Source organism: Sus scrofa, chromosome 8, assembly GCF_000003025.6.
Source record: "Sus scrofa isolate TJ Tabasco breed Duroc chromosome 8, Sscrofa11.1, whole genome shotgun sequence".
Classification (NCBI taxonomy): domain Eukaryota; kingdom Metazoa; phylum Chordata; class Mammalia; order Artiodactyla; family Suidae; genus Sus; species Sus scrofa.
The window spans coordinates 43,687,514-43,713,406 of NC_010450.4; the positions used below are offsets into that span (position 1 = coordinate 43,687,514).

Consider the following 25,893-nt stretch of genomic DNA (forward strand, 5'->3'; position numbering starts at 1 on the left):
GCTAGAAGGCCTACAAACACCATATCCTGAATTTCAAAAGAAAGAGAACATTGGCAGAGCAGTGGACTGGTAACAATTCCAGTAATTAACAAGATGGGAAGGAAGGAGCAAATTTAAATGTGTCTCAAATTTGAACTCATCTGACCAATCGGCTCACTTTCAGATAAACCTCCTCTTCTGTGGCATTTTCAAGCTATGACTCCTATGTGTAAAACAGCAACATAAGGGCTCCAGCAGATTTTAAAAATTCAAAACTTTGACGAAGTAAAATTTTTACTAATTATCTTTAGAATTTCTATTTCACACTTGCAAAGCAGCTTAACTTTCTAAAATGTCTCAAGAGGAAAGAGGCCAAGAGGAAAAGAACCTCATAGTTCCGTTACAACAGACCACACACTCCAAAGACACACAGTAGGTGAATTTCTCCATTATACAAAACTGGAGGTGCATCACAACAAAATATGTGTTCGCATAAGGAAAAGGCCATTTCTATCCTTTCTTGTTATCATGCTTTCTGACAGTCTCACATGTACCAACTCAGCACTGACCTTCAACACAACTTAGTTTTGTGATGCCCATTCTTGCCTATCTGAGAAATCTCATTTCTTCTATAGTCACTGAGTGGCCACTATGTCCTAAACATTTAACTAATTTAACTAAACATTTGGGATAGAGAAATGAACAAAATACAACCCCTGACCGCAAAGACCCCACAGCTTACTGGGAGAACACGGACAACAACAAACAGAAAATGCCATAACAGAGATAACAACAATTGTTGACACATTTAGAAGTAAGAACTTTAGGAGTTCCCATCGTGGCTTGGCAAAAACGAACCTGACTAGCATTCATGAGGATGCAGGTTCGATCCCTGGCCTCACTCATGGGGTTAAGGATCCAGTGTTGCCATGAGCTGTGGTGTAGGTCACAGACGTGGCTCGGATCCCGAGTTGCTGTGGCTGTAGTGTAGGCCAGCAGCTACAGCTCCGATTCGACCCCCAGCCTGGGAACCTCATTATGTCCCCAGTTCGGCCTTAAAAAAGACCAAAAAAAAAAAAAAAAGAGCTTTATATCTACTACTTCATTTTATCATCACATTATTGTCATTTTGTAGGTGATTAATTTGAGAGAAGTTAAATGACTTGCCTGAGAAGATTTAGTTAAAAATAGTGAGACAGAATCTGAACTCAGGTCCCCTGACACTGAAGAATATACTGTAAACCTTTATGCTACAATGCTTCAAAGAACTATGGAAATACAAAGACCCAAGTGGGGGTAAGAAAATCAGTTGGGGGGGGGATGAGAAAGGAGACTTCATAGATCCTTCACTTACACTAGGTCAGTAAAAGAATAAAGTGGTAAAGACCTGGACAGTTTCATTAAAAATTATTTAAAAAGGGAAGTTAGTTTGCTGAAGTAAACACTGAAATTGCCCTATATTGATTTGGCTATCCGAAGAAATAATCATAAAGACATTCACAAATAATGATGAACACTTTCACTGTTCCCATTGAAGAAGCAAAATAAGAGGTCAAACTGAAGCAAAGCAGGAACATCCCATATTTTGAAAACTGACAGAAAACAGGAGTTCCCGCTATGGCTCAGGGGGTTAAGAACACAACATGGTCTCCAAGAGGATGCAGGTTTGATCCCTGACCTCGCTCAGTGGGTTAAGGATCCAGTGTTGCTGCAAGCTGTGGCCTAAGTCACAGACGCAGCATAGATCTGGCATTGCTATGGCTCTGATGAGCAGCTGCATCTCCGATTTGACCCCTAGTGCTAGAACTTCCACATGCTGAAGGTCCAGCCATCAAAAGAAAAAAAAAATTGTTAGAAAACAAACATTTGCGATCAAGAAAACATGGAGAAGAAGCCCCTCAGAGCTGAATTCTGGGCTTGTACAGGTGGGCTTACAACCTAACAGATGAGCATCTAGGTGCCCTGCTTTGACACCACCTAGGAGGCCACATACCAGTGAGGAGAGGAGGTAGAACACACACCAGACCAACCTCAATGAAGGCACATTTTAACAAATTAGCCCATGTTCTTAATAACCAGATGAAAGCAACTTCATTAATTACTATACTTCTAATTACTATATTTCTATACTCCTTTGGCCTCACAGCAACCCTGTGAGGTATGAGATTTTAAAGAATTCCTGTTTTACAGACAAAAGGTCAACAGAAGTTAAAGCATGAAGCTACTTAACAATGAAAGAACCGGAATGCATTTGTTGCTCTAATTTTTTTCAATCGAAGTTATATATCCTGTGCCTCGTGCCCTCAAAATCATGTTCTCAACTCAATAAGCAAAACTTAAGAGTTTACTATACATCAATCACTATGATTGATAACTGTTTATGGGCAAAAAAAATAGAGAACATGTGCTCCTATCCCTAAGGAACTCCCTGTTTGAGTGTCTCTACTAGAGAATTACAAAATAAATCCTTTAAAATATGATCATAATAATGCTGTGCTTCTCAAACTAGTGTAATTCCAGGAACAAGTTAAGCTCCTTGGGACAAAAGGAGTTCCATGGTGAAAAAGGATTGAAAAACACTGTATAGTGTGCATCTAAGTTGGAGATCTGACACATATATCAGCATGTTAAGGGCTCTGATAAGTCTTGAAACACAAAGCTGTTTATCTTTGGTTACCTAATACTTCTCAAACCAAGATGAACTCATGTTCTGCTGAATACACTTTGAGAAAAGCTGTGTTATGTGTCATCTTCTTACTGGGGCTATTATTTCATTTGTCAAAGATATCTTTCTCAGAGGAGTTCCCACTGTGGCTCAGCGGTAACGAAACCAACTAGTATCTATGAGGGTTCAATCCCTGGCCCCGCTCAGTGGGTTAAGGATCTGGCATTGCTGTGAGGTTGGGGTAGGTCACAGACGCAGCTTGGATCCCATGTTGCTGTGGCTGTGGCATAGCCCAGCACCTGCAGCTCTGACTCAACTTCTAGCAAGGGAACTTCCATATGTAAAAAAATAATAGTAATTTTTCCCAAAGAACTGTAAAGGTAACTAGTCCACACCCGCTCTGCAAGAGGGAGATGCTGGCAGGTGATTCCTTTGCTGCCTTCCCAGGTCAGTTTCCACAGAAAGACACTTTGTCTGGGCATAGGATATAATGTTAAGGGCCAGCCCAATTTCCTTTCTTCCTTTAGCCAATCATCAGTCAATCAAGTACATTATTTCTGGCAAGAGCTACACTGACTCAACTTGGGTCTAAAAACAACTCTTAACCACATGTGGTACAAATAGATCTTTCTCCAGAATATAACTTCAACACTCACCAGCTATAAAGCGTTACTCAGCTGCAGTTATTTCCCACTAACACACACTAATCTGATATGAAAAGTCATACAAAATAACCAAAAGAAGCCATACAAAATAACCAAAATTTCCACTTCTTTTTTTTTGAGTTGTATAGAAATTTTGCCAGCATTTAATGTTCCATCACAATATTTGGCAAACGCATACTGGCATTCATACACTTTAAATTTGAACAGATTTGCAGAGGAATAGGTCCAAAATAATCATTCCAACCTTTGAGAGAGAAAAACCTATGCCCCAAAGAATGTTTCTAAGATAACATTTTAGCTATAAATCAGATTTACTCCCCAAGAGCAATCCTGAACCACATGTAGAAGAATTAGTGTTTTAAACAAACTAATCTTAACTCATGTTTAACTCTGGGAGGACAGATTCCATGGCTCAGATATAAATTAATAAAGGTTTCTTTGTAATGCAATGATGGATATGCATGCCTGGGCGAGCATATGTTTGGGTTTGAGCACATCAGCCCCTATGTGTAGGAATATTTTAAATGTATAAAACAAAAGCAAATAGAAAGAAAAATGGGAAATATGGCCGGGCTTGGCAGGTATCATATCTCATGGGAGCACATTTGAACACAGAGAATCCATCTTAGCCCAGACTCTATCCCAGCCCTGCGTCTGGGATCCAGATTCATGACGTGTGAGATGAGACCAAGGCCAAGACCACGTGCAGCAGTTCTGAGAAGGGCTAAGACCCACCACCCTGCTGTAGTAGGTTGTCACAGGCCTCCAAAGGGATCCTGGTAATGACAGATACCTAACCTCCAGCTGGTCAGGAATCAAGCTGACGAGTCTGTGTGGCTTTGCCGCCCTGACCAATTCCACCCGGAATTTTCCTTCCCTTTTGATGAATTCAAATATAGAATATCAGAGAATTAATCACTTTCAAGAGATCAGCTCAAATTCAGCCTATGGCCTGGTACCAAAAAACAAGTATGATGATCACTTCTTTCTGCTCAGGAAGGGAGCTGGTGGGATCAAGGAACACCTGTCCACAATCTGCAAATCTAACCTTGTCAATGCCCATCAGAGAGAGAGGCCTGATGTACATATGCTGTTTTGTTCCAGGAGAGTTTTTCTGTTATGATAACTAAATACTTAAGACATTAGCTACCTTGTTTTTAAAGTTCAGAAAAAGAATTTAGATTAAGAAAACTAACCAGCTTGACACCTCTCTCTTGCTGGAAAATAAAATGAATATGGGCAACTTCATCAAAGTTTTAGTCGAATAAATGAATTTAAGCTAAATATTATTTCCGAATAGCTTCAGAAGAAACATTATTTCATTCCCCAAAAATACTTATAATGTGAAAATAGTTAAAACAGTCATCCTCTTTCAAAAGCAGGGGCTCTGTTAAAATCTACAAACATATGAGCTAACCTGGAATTGGTAAGTTTTGGTTATCTGTACTGTATTCCTGCCTTTTCATCATCTACTCTTCAGTAACCAAATGTCCTGACCTAATGTCCACAACGCCCTTTCTTCTGCCCTCCCACTCCCTTCTCACAGCCTGACCACCTTCATAGTCCGACCTCCCAATTCTCAGTCCCCCACAGGGCAAGGACCACCCTCTGGTCCCGTAGAGCCCATACAATCTGGCTCACCTGGAGTGTGTGGGTCTTCAAAAGACACTAAATGCATCCATTTCCATCTCAAAATAAATATGGATATTCCTTTCTCATTCCTTAAAATACCTTTAATCTAAAAGGAATCTGAAGGTCATATAAGAATGGTGACTACTTTTTTATTCAAAACTTCCTAAAAGTTAATTCATACAAGTACTATTGAACTCAGATACTGATAAGAATCTCTGCACTTGCCAGTGTTAAAAATAAGACAACAGGAGACTTCCAAATGGAGTCACTTATACTAAGCCCCACATCACCAAACCAAGACTTAATTACAGTTTCAGCTCTTCCAGAAATGAAATCTTAAACCAGTCAATCAGGAATCCTGTGATTAGCACAAGGGAGGTAATCATGGCTCCTGCTGTCCCCTAAAAGAAAGTAACCTTGCAACAACCAACCCGTTTTGTTCCTAGCGTAACCTCTGTGCTCCCACTTCCTTCTGCCTATAAAAATCTTCCATTTTGAACAGCTCCTAGGAATACCTTCCTGTGTGCTATACTGAATGACACTCTGTTCATGAATCATTGAATAAAGTCAACAAGATCTTTAAAATTTACTCAGTTAAATTTTTTTTAACACTAGTTCCCTGAAGATTTCCAATCTATTTATCTCCTCCTAAAAGATGGCAGACCAGGAAATCATCCTGTGGTTTTTTTTTTTTTGTTTTTTTTTTTTTAATGTTAGTTCATACTGGTTTATTTCTACCTTTTAAAGTACAATGGGTAGACATTTTAGATTCTAGTTAAATAATACCATGAACTTAAAGTTTCCTTCGTTAACAAGAATCTATAAAGCACATTATGTAAACATGTTTGCCTTCTCAAAATGAATTAAATCCATGTATTTTGTGTTTAAAAGGAATAAAATATTGAAGGCATTGTGTTATTCAGCAAATGACTTTTTAATTTTTTCCCCAATGTGTACTGAATGCCTGCTGGGTGCCAGACCCAACCTGGCTGCTGGAGACACAGCTCTGCCTGCGGTTTTACAGAGGGACCTGCAAATCTTGACACATCATAATTCCAGATATTCAAGCAAAAGAATTATGGTTTTCATTTCAAGCATATTGCATTCTAACTATATATCAATTTATAATTTTATTTCTAAACTTGAAGCAAGACAACAAAAAGTTAACATTCACTTTCATAGAATCTCTTTGAAGAAACAATTAAAATCTGAGGAGCAGTCTACCACAGAATAACCAAAGGTTCTAATTAAGTAGGCAGGAGAATCACAAATATTTAGATATTCTGTCTGGGCTTAGGTTGTCTTGACTTTGGTTATCTGAAAATTAGTTGTCACATTTAAAATTTTTCTTTATCTTCAGATACAACTATGAAACTAATTTTCAAAATTTCCAATTCTACATGCTGAATCTGCTAGAGTGCATTATAGAAAATGTTTTCTAGGATCTGATTTTAGGGTATTGACTACAAAATTATACAAACCGTCATTCATATTATTTGAAGGTAAGAAATGTTTCCCTCTAAAGATTTATTATTGATCAACGCATACACTTTCCATCAGAAGATCACCATGATCTTCAAGGGTTACCACAGATCACCTATTTTAATCCCTTCTCAGTTTGGTTCTTAAATATTATTAGAAATCTATTCTTGCCCTACATTGAGAATCTGCAACTGTTTTCTTGCTTTGTCATTAAAAAAAAAAAAGAGCTCTCTTGTGGCTCAGCAGCTTAAGTGTCATTACAGTGGCCCAGGCTGCTGCAATGGTACAGGTTGGTTCCCTAGACCGGGAACTTCCATATGCCTCAGGTGCAGCCAGAAAAAAAGAAAACAAGAAGGCTTAAAAAAAAAAAAAAAATGCATCCCTGGTTGATGTTATTAGTCCAGATTACTTAAACAGTACCTTTAAGATCATAAGATGAGGCCTTAAGAGTTTCATCATTTCCAAAGACCAATGGGAAAGAGGCACCCAAAACATTTTTAAAATACCTTTTTATTAATTCCAAATGCGTTAACATTTAACATAAATTAAAATGTGTCCTAACACACTCGGGGGAGACGCCATACAGGAACATCTGTTGGAATAAAAACCTGGTCACAAACTACTCATCTCAAAGGACTAAAGCAGAGAAAACGGAAAATTCTTTTTTCCTTAGAAAGACTGTGTGCAGTTTCAAGATCGGAATGCCTGCGAGAGGCCACTTTCTCACCCTCCACCATCCAATGTTGCCAAGATCTTTAACATTCCCTGATCATCCCAGGAGTGCGTGTACCTAATGTGAACACAGAGATAGAGAGAGGTATGCGGAGCCTCCAGGAACCAATAAATTCGTCCTCTGGAAATTAGGATCAATGACGGAGGGCTTCTCATTTCCTCTCAACCCCTGCCTTCTGCACCTTAATGATTCTACGCCTATCTGCAAGAAAGGGCGCCCTCCTTCCGCAGGCCTAGCGTTATTCTCGGCGGTCTTCAGTCCAGCCAAGTGGGGGTGACAGCCGGTTTGCAGGCGCGCAGATTTGCTTGCTGCGCTCCAACGTCCACCAGCTGCAGCTTCTCGGGCCTGTCCTCACTCAAGGGTGGCACCAGGGCTGGGGAGGACGGCCGGCAGGGACCAGGACCCCACCGCCCCCATCCCTATCCCTCCCCCCTCCACGTCCCACTTTCCACCTCCCCCCCTTCCCCTCCCGTCTGCCCACCGCGCGCGGCGCCCTTACCCGGCTCGTGGACGCCGGGGCTGTCGGACAGCTCAAGCACCAACAGCTCGCGGCCCTCGAAGCTGCGCCCCACTGTGTATATCCTGCTGACCGCGGCGCACTGCAGCCAAACGGACACCAGCGCCTCGCGCAGCTCGGGATAGCGGTGGTACTCGAAGGGGATGCCGTCTTCCTGCGGCCGCCGGCGCCGTCTTGCGCCGGCTGCGGTGCCCCCGACTCCCCCGGCCTCGGCGCCCAGCAGCCACGCGCAAGCGACCAGCGCCCCGCACAGCGCCAGCAACACACGGCCCCTTCGCCCGGCCATCGCGCCCAGTGTCTCCTGAGCGGCCTCCTGTGTGCCAGGCGCCTCGATGCGCACCGCCCGCGGGTCCCCTCTCCTCGTCTCGCAGAGGCCTGGAGTGGGGAGCGGATCGGAGACCCGAGCGGGGAATGCAAAGCCTGAGCGGAGCACTGGACGCGCGGCCGCCAAGCGCGGGATTCAGGGGAGGCGGCGCGGCGCGGGCGGGGCTGGCGGGCGGGGCGGGGAGGGCGGTGCCGCCCGCCGGATTCGCGGATAACCGGGGGCCGCTGCACGATTTGTGGGCTCGGAGACACGTCAGAGCCAAATGGCGCCGGGACGACCCAGGTGGGATGACAGCTAAGGTCGGGTATGGGCGCGTTGCTGTCATTGAGAAACCGGTGATACCGTCTGTGGAAAAAACACTCTGGGATTATTGGTGCAGCCTTTTAAAGTACCATCTATTCCAAGCCGACCAGGTTTTCCTTTTGATGCTCAAAAAAAAGCTAGACAATATTCTGGGGCGGGGGGGAAAGGGAACACAAAAGAAATAAGGACAGCCACTTGCTGTCCCCCCGTGACGTGTCTTTAATAACTGTATTGCTAGTCCAAACACAAACCCACGGGTTGGATGTTTGTTGATTGCAAGGTCTGGCTGGAAAACAGAACACTGTGCACTGTGATTTAGAGGTTTAAGAGACTCGAAAAGCGTTCTATCAACTTGCAGATATTTATGCACTTTCCTAGATTTTTCCAGGAAAAAAAAAAAAAGTAAGAAAATGTCATCTGCCAGTGCCAACACCAAGCCCCTTCTGTAATTCCTGTGGGGAAAACAGTGTGCAGCTGGGGAGTGCTGGACAAGGGATTTAGTTTGGCATTAAGCTTAAATCTTTCCAGAGCAGCTTATCTGGTTAGTTCTTGCTCATGGTCTCTTACCTGGTTGTAACTAAGATGTTGGTCAGGACTGCAGACATCTGAAGGCTTGATTGGGGCTGGGGAATCTTCTTCCAAGAAAGAAAGTAAAGAAGATCAAATCATGTTACAGAGGAAAACTCTGGTCATGAGAGATAGTATCTCTATTGTCCTCCTGTAATTATTGCAAAAATGTAAAATCATTTATAGCTTTAAATACCCAGTGTTTACACAGGATTTACAGTCCTGGAACATCTCAGGAGCAGATGTTATTTTGAAGAGGTTGCCATTAGGATTCAAAAATAGCACAAATCTAAATAAGTAATCCATTGACTATTTCAACTAAGGAGGAAAACTGGATATCATGCAGGTAATTTTTAATGTTAGACTTTTTTTTTTCTTAATTTACTCTTTCTCCACCTGTCAGTGCACTGAATAAAAATTTTCTTCTGAAAAAGGAGCCAGATATTTCAGTGGTTTTATTGGGTTTAAAAAAATGCTGCTGGAGAAGCTGATTTTAAACCCCTCTGGCTGTCTACCTTTTCTACAGCAGTGTGGATCTTCTTTTTTGGATTTTTTTGGGGGGATGAGGAAGAGGGGAAGCCTCCATTATAAAGTCATGCCTCTCAGTTGAATTTGGACCCAGCCATGTTCCTTGTGAATGTAAGAAGAGCTAAGAACTGTCTGTTTTCCTCTACGACCAGTCGGACTCTGATTACATGGTCCAGAAGTTTAAAACCAGAGTTATAATTAGACTTCTAAAGTCATGCCCAAAAGAGCAAACTTGGAAACCTAGAAAAAGAAAACAGAGTGGCTAAAACCAATAAGTTCAGAAGTGGGAGGTTAAGCTTTCCATGTTAGCAATTTAAGATAACCACAATAACTTGTGGCTAGGTGGATTATTGGTAAGGACACACAGAGACAATATATGATTCAGAGAAGTCCTGTGTAGCCCTTAAGCTTCTCTTCAAACAAAGGGTGTGTTTTCTATTTTCTCCCAAACCTCTATTTTTATGTTGTTTTTTTGGTTTGGTTTTGTTTTGTTTTTAATTTTCTTGTAAATGGGTGGAATTCAACCAAGTCTTTTTTTTTTCCTTTCTGGCCATGCCTGTGACATGCAGATGTTTCTGGACCAGGGATCAAAACCGTGCTACAGCCACTGGACAACAGTGGATCCTTAATCCGCTGCTAGCTCTTAAGGGGGATCTTTTTCCATCTTGGATGTTTGTTTTCTTTATTTATAAAATGAAAGATCTGGATTCATCAGAGTGCAGCACCATTATCTAGAGAATTTGTAAAATGTGCAGATTCCCAAGCCCCCATTAATGCAGTAGGCCTGAGATAGGCTTCAGGTATTAAAACGGTTCCAGGGTTTAACAAGAATACCATGTGTTTCTGATTTTGATGTTGGATGGACAAAGATACTTTAAGAACTACTGTCCCATGGTTTCCTAAAGCCAAATCTCCAATGCTATGATTCTGGAAGTTTTCTTTTTGAGAAAAGCTTCCACTCACCTGATAGGTTGAGCCTATCCCTTACTCCTGGGCACACCACATACACCAAGGAGTCAGTTCAAAGGACTTAAAACTTGGTCTTTGAATTTCTGGATGATTTTGTTTGTTTATTACTTTTTGGCCCCCACCATGGCATATGGAAATTCCTAGGTCAGGGGTCAACTCCAAGCCAGAGCTGCAACCTATGCCACATCTACAGCATTGCTGTATCCTTAACCCACTCTGTCAGGCCAGGGATGGAACCAGTGCCTCCACAGAGACAAGCCCGACCATTATCCCACACCACAGCATGAATGCCCAGTTTCTGGTTGAGTTTAGATATAGGTCAGCTTCACTGGAGTGTACTTACTTGTTGTTGCTTCCTAGGGAATTATGTAAAAGTTAATATACCTATCCTGATTGCTAGATAGAAAGTCTTGCATGCTAAGTGTCTGATGTGTTTGACTCTGTGTCCCCAGAGTTAAATTCAGTGCGCACACACATTTTAAATCATGCAAGAAAGAGAGAAAGAGATCTGTTTTTCATGTCACTTCTGAACATCTGTACGGGCATGTTTAAATGACCCAGACCTCCACTTTCTGCTTCACTTCTACTATTTTCAGATCCAGAAACTATCCTAGATAGTTCCTAGATCCCAAGCCTTTATTTTTGTTGGGGGGTGGGGGGCACGCACCTACAGCATTCTGAAGTTCCCAGGCTAGGGGTCTAATTGGAGCTATAGCTGCCAGCCTACACCACAGCCACAGCATCTCGGGATTGGAGTCCAGTCTAAAACCTACACCACAGCCAATGGCAATGTGGGATCCTTAACCCACTGAGCAAGGCCGGGGACCAAACCTGCATTCTCATAAATGTTTGACACTCAGCTCTCAGTAGGGGATAAAACCTGATTTAGAATGTTTGCTGGTTTCCATGGGGTAAATATTCCTACCATAGCTGATTTTAACTGCAGATGTCAGAGCTCCCGTTGTGGCTTAGTGGATTAAGAACCCGATACAGTGTCCATGAGGATGCAATCTACATCTATGGCCTGGTTCAGTTGGTTAAGGATCCAGCATTGCTGCAAGTTGTGGCATAGGTCACAGATGCAGCTTGGACCTAGCGTCGCTGTGGCTGCGGTATAGACCAGCAGCTGCAGTTTTGTTTTTTTGTTTTATAATTTTTTTTATTTTCCCACTGTACAGCAAGGGGATCAAGTTATCCTTACATGTATACATTACGATTACATTTTTCCCCCCACCCTTTGTTCTGTTGCAGCATGAGTATCTACACAAAGTTCTCAATGCTATTCAGCAGGATCTCCTTGTAAATCTATTCTAAGTTGTGTCTGATAAGCCCAAGCCCCCGATCCCTCCCACTCCCTCCCCCTCCCATCAGGCAGCCACAAGTCTCTTCTCCAAGTCCATGATTTTCTTTTCTGAGGAGATGTTCATTTGTGCTGGATATTAGATTCCAGTTATAAGTGATATCATATGGTATTTGTCTTTGTCTTTCTGGCTTATTTCACTCAGGATGAGATTCTCTAGTTCCATCCATGTTGCTGCAAATGGCATTATGTCATTCTTTTTTATGGCTGAGTAGTATTCCATTGTGTATATATACCACTTCTTCCGAATCCAATCATCTGTCGATGGACATTTGGGTTGTTTCCATGTCCTGGCTATTGTGAATAGTGCTGCAATGAACATGCGGGTGCACGTGTCTCTTAAGGAGAGTTTTGTCCGGATAGATGCCCAAGAGTGGGATTGCGGGGTCATATGGAAGTTCTATGTATAGATTTCTAAGGTATCTCCAAACTGTTCTCCATAGTGGCTGTACCAGTTTACATTCCCACCAGCAGTGCAGGAGGGTTCCCTTTTCTCCACAGCCCCTCCAGCACTTGTTATTTGTGGATTTATTAATGATGGCCATTCTGACTGGTGTGAGGTGATATCTCATGGTAGTTTTGATTTGCATTTCTCTTATAGTCAGCGATGTTGAGCATTTTTTCATGTGTGTGTTGGCCATCTGTATATCTTCTTTGGAGAAATGTCTATTCAGGTCTTTTGCCCATTTTTCCATTGATTGGTTGGTTTTTTTGCTGTTGGGTTGTATAAGTTGTTTATATATTCTAGAGATTAAGGCCTTGTCCATTACATCATTTGAAACTATTTTCTCCCATTCTGTAAGTTGTCTTTTTGTTTTCTTTTGGGTTTCCTTTGCTGTGCAAAAGCTTTTCAGTTTGATGAGGTCCCATGGGCTTATTTTTGCTCTAATTTCTATTGCTTTGGGAGACTGACCTGAGAAAATATTCAAGTTTCAATTCAACCCTTAGCCTGAGAACTTCCATATTCCACAGGTGCAGGCATAAAAAGAAAAAAAAAAATTGCCAATGTGACATCAGGGCATTAAGAAGAGGTATGCAGCAGCACACTTTAATTCAAATCATTTATACACCTCCCTTTCCAGAGAGGGAGCTTAATTCCCTGCTATTTGAGTATAGGCAGGACTCAGTGACTCACTCCTAATGAAGGCAATAGGCGGAAGTGATGGGATGAGCTACCAAAGTACGTTATAACAAGACGGTCTCCCCCACTTTGCTGTATCATTTGTCCTGGGCAGGTTGTCTGCTGTGTTGTGGAGATGCTCAGGCAGCGAGGACTGAGGGAGGTCTTTGCAGAATAGCCTGAGAGGGGCTGATGCCCCCAACCTGCTTCTCTGAGCTCCTGGGGCCTGTCTACAGCCACAGGAAGAGAGTCTTCAGTCCCAGGCGGGCCTGGGAGGGCTCCTCTGCTGATGGTTTGCCTTCAGCTTCCTTAGAGACCCTAAGCCAGAACCACCAAGTCAGGCAGCATCAGGTTCCCAACCTGCAATAACTGTTAGGGAATAAATGTGTTGTGTCAAGCTGCAGAGGTTGGGATAACTAATATATATAGCATCTTCCCCACACAGATGCAATAGATGCAGACAACCTCCAGATCACAGAGAATAATAAAATGTAGCAGTATAAAGAAAGAGTGATGGATAGGAGTTCCTGTCGTGCCTCAGTGATAACGAAACCAATTAGTATCCATGAGGACACCAGTTTGATTCCTGACCTTGCTCAGTAGGTTAAGGATTCAGCATTGCTGTGAGCTGTAGTGTAGGTGGCAGATGTGGCTCAGATCCAGAGTTACTGTGGCTGTGGTGTAGGTGGGCAGCTGCAGCTCCAATTCCACCCCTAGCCTGGGAACTTCCATGTGCTGCAAGTGCAGCCCTAAAAAGACAAAAAAATAAAAAGAGAAGAAAAAGTGACAGATCTTGAGTATTATTTCTTTTGTTCTTCATGTCATTTATTTAATTGCAAGCTTGTATCATTTTTTTATAAATAATGGCTGTGTTTAACAAGTGACTCATAAAATTCTTTCGCTTTTTTTTTTTTAAATGGCTACTCCTTCAGCATATGGAAGTTCCAGGGCCAGGGACTGAATCTGAGCCACAGCTTCAACCTAAGCCGAAACCCTGGATCCTCACCCACAGCACATGGAGGTTTCCAGGCTAAGGATCGAATCAGACCTAGTTGCTGGCCTACACCACAGCCACAGCCACTCAGGATCCAAGCCCTGTCTGCAACCTATACCATAGCTCACAGCAACTTGGGATCTTTAATCCACTGAGCAAGGCCAGGGATCAAACCTGAATCCTCATGGATAGTAGTCAGGTTCATTACCACTGAGCCACAATGGGAACTCCAGAAATGTCGGGTACTTTAACCTACTGTGGTGGGCCAGAGATCAACCCCCACCTCTGCAATGACCATAGTTGCTGCCATCAGATTCTTAACCCACTGTGCCACAGTGGGAACTCTAAAATTCTTTTGCTTTGGGAAGTTCCCATCGTAGCACAGCGGAAACGAATCTGACTAGGAACCATGAGGTTGTGGGTTCGATCCCTGGCCTCGCTCAGTGGGTTAAGGATCCACTGTTGCTGTGAATATGGTGGAGGTCACAGACGCGGCTTGGATCCCACACTGCTGTGGCTGTGGCATAGGCTGGCGGCTACAGCTCCAATTTGACCCCTAGCCTGGGAACCTCCATATGCTGCGGGTGTGGCCCTATAAAGACAAAAGACTAAATAAATAAATAAATAAATAAATAAATAAATAATAAAGATAAAATTCTTTTACCTTTAACAAGTGACTCTTGCAAGTGTCAACCAAGAAATTCAGAAGCCTGCAAATAAGAAGTGGGGGGCGGTTATTAGGAATTGCAATTCTAGAGACATGGATTCAGGTAAAACTGGAAGTGTTCCAGGGAAGAGAAAGAGTCAGGGGCTTATAAAGGCAAAAGCCACAAGTTGGCAAGAATCATGAGTGACCCTCGTGCAAGAAGGAGGTTCATGTCCATAAGGAATAGGCTGTCAGAGTTATTTAGGGCAAGGGTCCAACAAGCTTTTGAGTTTCTGAGCCATTGGGCAAACATTCTGGATGCCCTCATTAAGACAATAAGTGGTCAAAGGTCAGATAACATCCAGAATCGCTTTTTCAGTGGGCTCCATTTTTATCTCTCTCAGCAATACCAACTGCATTTGATTTTTCTTCCACACAAGCTGGTATGAGCTGGCTCCAGCCAACCACTTTTCCTCTCCAGGTCCCATTCCTCACTTGGCAGCCCCTCTTTCTGGCTGGCGCTCCTCTGTGGTTCCCCGTAGAAGCAACGTTGTATAGTCCTTCTTTGTTCATGAACATTTTGCATCAGAATCACCAGGTGAGAGTGGTCACACAACAAACCGGTTGAGTCCAGTTTTCTGGGGCTGGGATTTGGAAATCTGCATTTGAATAGGCTCTTCCCACCCCCTCACCCTCTCAGGGCAATTCTGATGCACAGTAAGGATTCTAATAAACAGTAAGGTTGGAGGAATGCTGGTTCAAGAGACTTGTACTAGGGTTTTGACAGACCCATGTTTTAACCCAAGGTCTGCTTGTTTCAGGAAGTTACTCAGTGACTTCACCTGTAAACGGGGGACAGGATGAGATTTCCAGGAACTAACAACTGCAAGGGAGTGGGCACAAGAGGCATGCTCCATAAACAAAGCCTTCTGAGCCCTTCCACTTCCTGCTGGGATGGATTCTCCCATTCTGGTACTGCTTGCTGGCATTGCAGCCCCATCCAGACATCCTTCCTTTGAACCCCCTACACCAAACCTGGGTGTCCCTCGTGAGCCCTGAAGAAATTCTCTGACCAAACTCTGCTTGACCTTCTCCCCATCCAGACCTTGAAGCCACTGTCAGGAGCCCAGATCCCTGACCAGAGCTGCCGCTGCTCCTGTTTCTCCCATTTCTCATTTCTCTCATCACTGGGTTGTGTGCAAACCAAGAGACAGGCAGCTGTGTCACCAAAATGTCCATGCCACTCTGACTTCTCATTGTGTAATCAATTTAAAAATTGGGGAATTACCGTCATGGCTCTGTGGTTAAAGAACTGACTAATATCCATGAGGATGCGGGTTCTATCCCTGATCTTGCTCAGTGGGTTAAGGATCCATCGTTGCCATGAGCTGTGTGTGGGTTGCTGACAATGGGAACGCCAGATCAGAGCCTCATCTGCAACCTTCACCACAGCTCGTGGAAACACCAGATCCTTAACCCAAGGATCAAACCCACATCCTCACAGATGATAGTCAAATACCTTTCCACTGAGCCACAAAAGAAACTCCGAGTGTGCTTCATTTTTTACGATTCTCTTCTCTAACAGATTTTTTCCATTAACCACCCACTGCATAGTTCAGCTTTATCAGCTGAGGAGGTGGGTATATTTGGTAGACAGGTAACAGCCAAATACACTCTGAACATGCTGCTTGAATCAGCTGGACAAAACTCCATCCGCAAGCATCAGAACCTGAATATCTCATCACCAGTGCAAATTAAACATGGTCTAACATATTACTGTTTTTCTACAGCTCTGCATGGTACCAAGTTCTCTTATCCCAGTGGCCACCCCAACATTACTGGTCACCCAGTAACACTGACCAATGAAAATGCAAAATGAGGTCAACCACATTCCAATAAGATTTATATTAAAAAAAAGAAAATATAGGGAGTTCCCATCATGGCTCAGTGGTAATGAATCCGACTATGAGGACATGGGTTCAACCCCCTTGCTCAATGGGTTAAGGATCCAGCTTTGCTGTGCATTTTGATGTAAGTCACAGAGGTGGCTCGGATCCTGAGTTGCTGTGGTGTAGGCCGGCAGCTGCAGTTCCGATTCAACCCCTACCCTGGTAATTTCCATATACTGTGGGTGCAGCCCTAAAAAGGCAAAAAAATAATAATAATAATTACTTGTTTATGCAGCAATATGGATGGACCTAGAGATTATCACACTGAGTAAGTCAGACAGTAAAAAGCAAATATCATATGATTTCATTTATATGTAGAATTTAATTTTAAAAATGATACAAAAGAACTGATTCATAAAGCAGAACCAAAGTCATAGATTTCAAAGCCAATCTTATGGTTACCATAGATGAAACTGTTGGGGGGAGTGCAGAATTGGGAGGGTAGGAATAACATATACACAGCATGAAATAGATGATTAATAAGAGCCTAGTATAAGAGTTCCTGTTATGGCTCAGGAGGTTAAGAACCTGGCAAGTATTCATGAGGATGTGGGTTTTATCCTTGGTCTCACTCAGTGGGTTAAGGATCTGTTGTTGCTGTGACCTGTGGCATGGGTCACAGACACAGCTCAGATCCAGAGTTGCTGTGGCTGTGGTGTAGGCGGGCAGCTGCAGCTCCAATTCCACCCCTAGCCTGGGAACTTCCATATGCTGTGGATGTGGCCCTAAAAAAAGGTACCCCCCCCAAAAAAGAAAATATAATATGAGCCATAGATGGTTTTTTGGGTTTTGTTTTTTGTTTTTTTTTTTTTTTTTTTTTTTTGGTCTTTTTGCCTTTTCTAGGGCCACTCCTGAGGCATATGGAGATTCCCAGGCTAGGAGTCAAATCAGAGCTGTAGCCACCGGCCTACGCCAGAGCCATAGCAACTCAGGATCCTAGCCACGTCTGCCACCTACACCACAGCTCACGGCAATGCTGGATTCTTAACCCACTGAGCTAGGCCAGGGATCTAACCCGCAACCTCATGGTTCCTAGTCGGATTTGTTAACCACTGCGCCACGATGGGAACTCCCCATAGATGTTTTCTTTTTAAAAAGTACAAAGGAGTAGGTGAAATTAATTTTATAATAATAATAAAAATTTTAACCCAATATATCCCAAATATCTTTTCAACTTGTAAACAATATTAATGTATTAATGAAATTTTTTCATACTGTCTTCAAAGCCTGTTGTGTAATTTACATGGCAGCACATCAGCACAGTTCAGACCATCCATATTTCAAGAGCTCACTGGCCACAAGTACATGGCAGCTGTATGGGACAGCTGAGATATCCTGCTGTTCTTATATTCCTATCTTCTCAAATTAATTCCTTTTGCTTTATCTTTCCAGTTAATGCCTTGGTCCAGGTTGTGGTTAGTTCTTGCCTCGTCCCCTGAAGATTTCTTCTCTAATCACTGGTAAATCTCAATTTCTAAGCTTGCTGCCAATACCACATTCGCCATCATGCACCCCGATGAACCATCCACCATCGTTCCGTGTCCATTGCTCAACAGCTCAAAGCCCAAGCCATGATCCTTTTCCTTAGGGAATGTCATCAGTGAGCCCTAGGAAATCTCTCTTTTTGTGCCTCCTGCTGTTTCTTTCCCTACCACATTTTCTCTCTTAAATTCCTACATCATGGTCCCCCAAACAGCAGTGTAGTTACATCTACCCCACCCTTACCTCTGTGTTGTCCTTCCCCCTCCCAAGGCCACCCTCAGTGCCCCCCATTCCTGTCGTCCCCACTTCCCCACCACTCGCCTGAAATTTCAGCTCCTTTCTCTCCTGGCATTTCCCTTTGGTCAATCCTCTTCTCTCCTCTGGGCGGGGGAGGGGGAGGAGGGAGAAACGGGGCGGGGGGGAACGGGGGGGGGGGGGACCGGAAGTTCTCTGGAGTTTGCATTCCCTGTTAATTACCATCCAAACACCTCAATTTTCTCAGAGCTCACTCCCTCTCCCGCTGGAGTTCACTCTGTGGATTCTACCCACCCAACATTCCCTGACTTTGCAGGGCTCCCACTGCACATGCTCAGCTGGCTGACGTCATCGACACCTATGTTGCCAGGTCTTACTTCTCTGCTGCCCTGTGGGTAACTCCCAAGACTGTGTCCTGTATCCAGTCCCTCCCACAGAGAGATAGAGACTTGCCTTACTTGTGTGTTTGTCTCCACAGCCCAGCATGGTGAAAACTATGGCCCCCCGGGCTTAACATGCTTGCAGATGAGTGAATGAACTACTCAATGTGCTACCAACTTCCTTCTACCTTTGGCACTCAGACTTAGGCCTGTGTTTTTAATGCTCTGGTTGCTGGGCCAGCTTCTACTCTCTTATGTTCTGCTGCAGGATCTCTTCCTCCATGTAACACCACCAGTTTCCTCTTCACTCATCAAAGGTATTTCCCAAGTTGCTTGGATGTAACAAGCCATTTGCAGTGCTCTTGCATCTGTGTAATTCCTCAATGTAGCTCCTATTTCTGTCTACCTTATTTATTATTGTCTGTATTATCATCTGTCTACCAGATCACAATTACAATATTCCATTACATTTTTATCTTTGGAAACCAAATTACTGAAATGAAAACCAAACTGCCAATTTCCATCAGATAAACCTCCACAAAGAAGGACTGGTTTTCCTTTCAGCTGTTGGAAGCCAACCAACATGAAGAATGTGTGACAACCTCACACATAGGACGCTAATTTTGTGGGGCTCAGGGATTTTTTTTTTTTCCTTCTTTTTAAGGCCATACCTGCAGCATATGGATGTTCCCGGGCCACAGTTGAATAGAACTGCAGCTGTGATGAACACCACAGCCACAGCAACACTGGATCTAAGCCACATCTGTGACCTACACCACAGCTTGCAGCACTGCCAGATCCTTAACCCACTGAGAAAGGCCAGGGATCAAACCCCCATCATTACAGACACTATGTCCGGTTGGTTCACTGAGCCAAAATGGGAAGTCTAGGATATTAAGCATTATGTAGATATACAAAGAAGTATAGAAATTCCTCATTATGAACAATAACTGTGCCTTGTCAACTGTGATACTCTTCAATCCATAATGTTTCTTGTACCATTTTAAATCACAAATGTCCAAGAAAGAAAGCTGTTCACTTCTTTTTTGTTTCTGTTTTTTGTGTTTTTTTGGTTTTGGGGTTTTATTTGTCTTTTTAGGGCCACACCTGTGGCATATGGAGGCTCCCAGGCTAGGGTTGAACTGGAGCTGTAGCCACTGGCCTATATTACTGCCACAGCAATGCCAGATCCAAGCCTCATCTGTGACCTACACCACAGTTCACAGCAACACTGGATCCTTAACCCACTGAGCGAGGCCAGGGATTGAACCTGCGTCCTAATGTATACTAGTTGGATTCCTTACCACTGAGCCACAGCAGGAACTCCTACCTCTTTGTTTTATACAACACACAAAATGTCAAAGTGTCTTATTTGTGAAAACTGCCCACTTCCTTGCAAGGCTCAAAATCGCAAATGTGAGTAAAATGTGGGTTGTGTTTACACACGTGTTAAAGTGTCTCAGGCCTTGGCCAGCATTTTGGAAGCCTCTGCTTCTAGGGGGACTGAACTAGGTGCTAATAAGGTTGAAAATGAAGCTGATCGCACAGGGAGAAAAACAAGCGAGCCAACACGCAAACCTCTCATTCATTACCAGGACCACACCCTTAATTTCAAAGAATCTCTGTGGATGACAACACACCCAACTCCTCTGAAGGAAGGCTTTACATCATCCTGTGGGGAGGTGCGCAGTCAGTCACACCATTGTTTGTGAGTAAAAGAAAAGAAGAAAAAAACTACAGCACATTCATCAAGTGGCTGCTCAGACACTCTCCACCTACAACTATGGTACGTACCATCACATGGTCATCACTCTTGTGCACCATGGTGTGAACTGGCTGAAGACTTTGAGGTTAAACAGGGTTCTCCTATACCACAACAAGCCTGATGTCAGCCCTGTTGTTGAAAAGTAACTCATAGATTGAGTCCAGCTCCAAATTCATGAAGGAGAGGGTTTGCTCTATTCCCCACTTGGGTGCCTGATATACTTCTTGAATCTGCATCCAGGGAGGGCAAGGGCTGACTCCTCTAGGAGTGAGGGGCCACTGCAGGCAGTCTGCAGGCCACTGCAGGAGATTTGCCCAGCGGGTCCTGCCAGCCCGTCATGCCTTCTCCCAGTGACTTAGTGGATTTTCTCTTTCAGGGGGAATCCCAAATTGAAAGGGATAGGGTGTGGCTGAGAACTAGGCAGGCAGGATTTGTGGGACTTGCATAAGAGAGGAAGAGTGGGAAGGTGGGGATCAGGAGAGAGGGATATAGTGAGAGAGGAGGAGGAGGAAAAAATGAGAGGGAGAAGGGAAGAAAAAAAGCAACAGTAAGACAGTTGAAAAGGGTAATCAATCTCTCTAAGAGTCTTAGGAAAGAGATAAACTTCACCTACTTTGGTGTGATAAGTGTGGCAAATTTGCCTTCCCCCTGGAAAACTAGTCTTAAATCTATATCTTATTGGAGATAGACAGTAGTATAACGGCAACAAAAAATTAAGAACTAGAACATTTACAATGTGTTTCCCCCTCATTCTCTAATTTGATTCTGACGATGACATCATTTCATTATCCACCTTTTACAGATAAGCCACCTGAATTCACAGAGGAAAAGTTCCAAAGCAAGGCTACAATGAGGTTGTAGATGAATATTATTATTATTATTATTATTATTATTATTTGTCTTTTGTCTCTTGTCTTTTTAGGGCCGCACCCGTGGCATATGGACGTTCCCAGGCTAGGAGTTGAATCCGAGCTGTAGCCGCTGGCCTACACCACAGCCACAGCAATGCTGGATCCTTAACCCACTGAGCAAGGCCAGGGATCAAACCTGCAACCTCATGGTTCCTGGTCAGATTCGTCTCTGCTGCACCACAATGGGAACTCCAAGATGAATATTATTAACTCAAAGACATATTTGAGAATTACTCCTTCATTTAATCTTTTGGATCTAAGCTGACTATATTTTAGGAAAACATACTATAAATCTAGATCTTAAGTTACTAGATGCCAAGAATGAATTGAATTTCTATGTTCTTCTCTCTGGCTGTGAAGAAATTGTTTCTGTGCCTTTACCAACAATAAACTTTGATACATCTATGTAAAGGCGATGGTGGTGTCCATCAGATTTAACTTAAAATGATACATTCTGGGGTTCCTTGGTGGCTCAGCAGGTTAAGGATCCAGTATTGTCACTGCAGTGGCTCAGGATCAATCCCTGGCCAGGGAAATTCTGCATGCTGTGGGCACGGCCACCCCGCCCCAAATCCCATCCCCCCAAAATGATACACTCTGCTATTTTCAAAAGATTCTAAAAATGGCATAAAAAGATAATATAAAAGCTTACAAAATATCCTGCTAGGCCCTAGTTACCTGGGGGACTATATAGCTTTATAGGCCTTAATTTTTCCACTAATACTATACACCATGTTTGGGAATGACAATACCAAAATAAAAATCAAATGCCATGCATTCATCGGATAAATAGCACAGAGAATGACTGTTTTTTCTTTAGCTGTGAGATCCTGGCCATCTTATACATTTTTAAATCTTATATATAAACCAATCTTATAAATAAATAAGGTCTTTATTTATGGTGTGATTTAAGTTGCTCAGGAATCTACAATGATAACTGTAAATATTGCACAGGTGTGCAGGGCACATCCCTCCCTATCTCCTCTCCCTCACCTCCCCCCATCTCCTCTCCCTTCCCATCACCTCTCCCCTGCTTCCTCTCCCTCCCCCCTCCCCTCTCCCCCATCACTTCTCCCCATCTCCTCTCCCTCCCCCATCACTTCTCCCTTATCTCCTCTCCCTCCCCCATACTCTCCCCTATCTCCTCTCCATCTCCCATCTGCCTCTCTCCCATCTTTTCTCCCTCCCCACATCTTCTCCCTCCCAGGTCTTCCAGGCACCCTCTACCACCTGCCAAGTCTTCCAATGCATTTCCTTCTTCACCCTCATCACAAGGTGATGTTTCTTTACTTGTGTTGTTTCTTTTTCTCCAGAAAGCGAGCATCTTGAAGATACGTTCCTACCACCAGTCCAACCTATAAAAGAGATTCAATAAATATTTGCCAAAAAATGAGATATGTCCTAACACTTTAAGTCCACAAGAACTTTATGCCTTTTAAGCTTTAAAGATTTCAGGAAAATAATCAATGTACCTCTAAAAGAAGAATATCATTTTTAACAGCTTTAACATCTAAAACCTTTTAACAAGACACTATGAATTACTGGCTTTAATCTTCCATGATCTTACCACATTGTACAAATAAGAAGACTAAGGTTTAGAGAAGTTAAATAATTAGTACAAATTTATATGAATAGGAAGTGATGAAGTCACTGTGGTGCAGTAACACAGCATTATTTCCATGGGGTACTGCCGTATCACTCATTCATTCAACAAACTTTTATTTAGAACCAGGTGTTTGGTTGTTACTTGGTGGAATGTGGTCAGTTAGGAACACAAAATTAATTAACATATAATTCCTGCCAGAGGGGAGCTCAGAGCTCACTCTCCAGTGTAGAGACCAAACACTGCCTTTTCCAGTGATGAGCATGTTCACACATATGAGAGAATTTATTTGAAAAGTGATTTTGCAGAATTGAAGTCTGGGGAAAAAAATGGAAGAAGGGGCTATTTGAGTGTTTTAAACACCTTGAAAACAGTATGCAATAAATGTCCAATAACTAACTTGGTCAAGTAATTAATTAATTCACAGACTCAGAACACACCACACTCCAGCTGCTTGGGAACCCACTTGCGGCAAGGAAGTGTCATCAAACACAGAGTATCATGAAGTCTTCCTGGTTGGGTAAAGAAATCAGGTTCAGGAGTTCCTGCTGTGGCACCTTGGGTTAATGATCTGGCTTGTCTCTATGCATTGCCAGTTCGATCCCCAGTCCATGGGTTAAGCATTCCACATTGGTGTAGGTCACAGATACGGCTCAGACTCAGTTTCTGGCCCTGGGAAATTCCACATGTGCTGGGTGCATCCAAAAAAGGGAAAATGGCTGATAAATATCATTGCAATGTAAAATTTGAAGGCAAGATTTTGAAGTTTCTATTTTGGGGGGGTGGGGAAAGCTACACCAGTGGTATATGGAAGTTCCTGAGCCAGGGACTGAATCTGAGCCACAGCTTCGACCTATGCCAGAGCTGCAGCAACACGAGATCCTTAACCCACTGCACCACAATAGGAACTCCTAAAGTCTCTATTTTTAATAAATCTTCTAAGTTACAGTACTGTTCTAATAACTATTTTATTTATTTATTTATTTATTTATTGTCTTTTTGCTATTTCTTTGGGCCGCTCCTGCGGCATATGGAGGTTCCCAGGCTAGGGGTTGAATCGGAGCTGTAGCCCCAGGCCTACACCAGAGCCACAGCAACGCAGGATCCAAGCCGCGTCTTCGACCTACACCACAGCTCATGGCAACGCCGGATCGTTAACCCACTGAGCAAGGGCAGGGATCGAACCCGAAACCTCATGGCTCCTAGTTGGATTCGTTAACCACTGCGCCACGACGGGAACTCCTAATAACTATTTTAAGTTTGAGTGTGCATTTGGTATTTATATAAATTTAATTTACGGAGTATATATACTGATCTCATTTTATAGAAAAATATTTGTAAAAACTGTATTATCATTTGGTGTGCATATGGAAAAATAAGAGTTTCTGATGAAAAGGATGAGTATTGACTCCAAATTTTCCATTTCCTTGACATTCCATGTGAAAAACATGAGTCAGTTAATTTAGAAAATCAAAACTCAGTTGCCTTCTTTAATTTGCAGCTTTTTGCTGTCGTTTCTATTTTGCATTGGGGATTTTGCCGGGATTCTTATAGCTAACTGTGCAAGGTAAACATTAACAGTCCCATTTTATAGACAAGGAAACAGAGACTCAGTTAAGCAACCTGCCCAAGGTCACACAGACAGGCCACCCAGTGAACTGATTCCAAAGCAGGGTTCATTGTAGTTTCTATCCCCTTTCCTCAGACCTCAAGCAAAATACTGCATCATTGGCAAGGGAGTTAACTGCTGGATGGTAAATTTCTCATCAAGGTCCCAGCTCTAAGCCCTGTTCTATGTCTGTCCATTACAGAAAAGAGATTCAAGTCTAGACAAGTGATTAAATTAAATGACTTTCATTTCATTGAAGGACACATAAACATTCCAAAATTTTATCACCAACTCTGGAAAAGCTCCACTTCCTCCAGGTAAGCATTTGTGCTAACAGAACATAGAAAAATATCTTCTTTCTGTTTTACAGTCTAAAAGCCAGAGTGCAGTGAGTTCTTTCGAAATAAGCAAGATTCTATCACCCTGGCCTTCTGTTTAGAATCAAAGGAGATAATAATGTTTTTACTGTTTCTTACAGGTTGGAATGTGTTTCCCCATCCCACCCCCAAAAACTGCAGTCCAAAATCTAGGACCTGTGAATGTGAACTTCCTTGGAAATAAGTTCTTTGCAGAAGATCAAGATGAGGTCACTAGGGTGGGCCCCTTTGAGACTAATGTCCTTAGACAAAAGGGGACATTTAGACACAGAGATAGACACACACGCACAACACCATATGAACACGAAAGCATAGATTTGGAGGATGCATCTATAAGTCAGAGAACAGCGGAGATTGCCAGCAACGCACCAGAAGCTGGGAGAAAGGCGTGAGACAGATTTTCCCTCAGACCACTCCCCATGGAACAGATTTCAGAAGAAACCAGCCTTGCCAACACCTTGATCTCAGACTTCTATCCTGGAGGTTAGAACAGTGAAACAAAAATTTCTCTTGTTTTAGCTCCCCAGTTTGTAATACTTTGTTATGGCAGCCTTAGCAAAATAACACATTGTTAACTAGGTTTTGTTGGTTGTTTTGTTTTGTTTTGTTGGTCTCTTTTTAGGGCCGTACCCCTGACCTATGGAAGTTCTCAGGTTAGGGGTCAAATCTGAGCTGCAGCTGCTAGTCTACACCACAGTCACAGCAATGCCAGATCCAAGCAGCATCTGTGACCTACACCACAGCTCACGGCCATGCCAGATCCTTAGCCCACTGAGCAGGGCCAGGTATTGAACCCATGTTCTCATGGATACTAGTTGGGTTCTTAATCCACTGAGCCACAACAGGAACTCCATTTGGTTGGCTTGTAATAGCTTTATTGAGATACCATTCACATACCATATAATTCATTATTTTAAAAGTATACAATTCTGTGTCTCAGTGTATTCACGGGGTTGTGCCACATCACCAATCTAATTTTAGAGCATTTTTACTTCCCCTAAAAGAAACCACACACCCATTAGCATCAATTCTCATTCCTTACCTACATCCAGGCTTGAGCAACAGGTAATCTCTATA

The 25,893-nt window shown here is 43.0% G+C and overlaps 1 protein-coding gene across 1 annotated transcript in view; it reads right to left on the reverse strand.

Annotated features, from left to right (window-relative positions):
• The window catches only part of CPE (carboxypeptidase E), a 126,732-nt gene extending 118,770 nt beyond the window's left edge, over positions 1 to 7,962 (reverse strand). The window contains 1 exon segment of the mRNA NM_001097439.1: positions 7,656 to 7,962. Coding sequence (NP_001090908.1) covers positions 7,656 to 7,959 — 304 coding nt within the window. The 5' untranslated portion in view covers positions 7,960 to 7,962.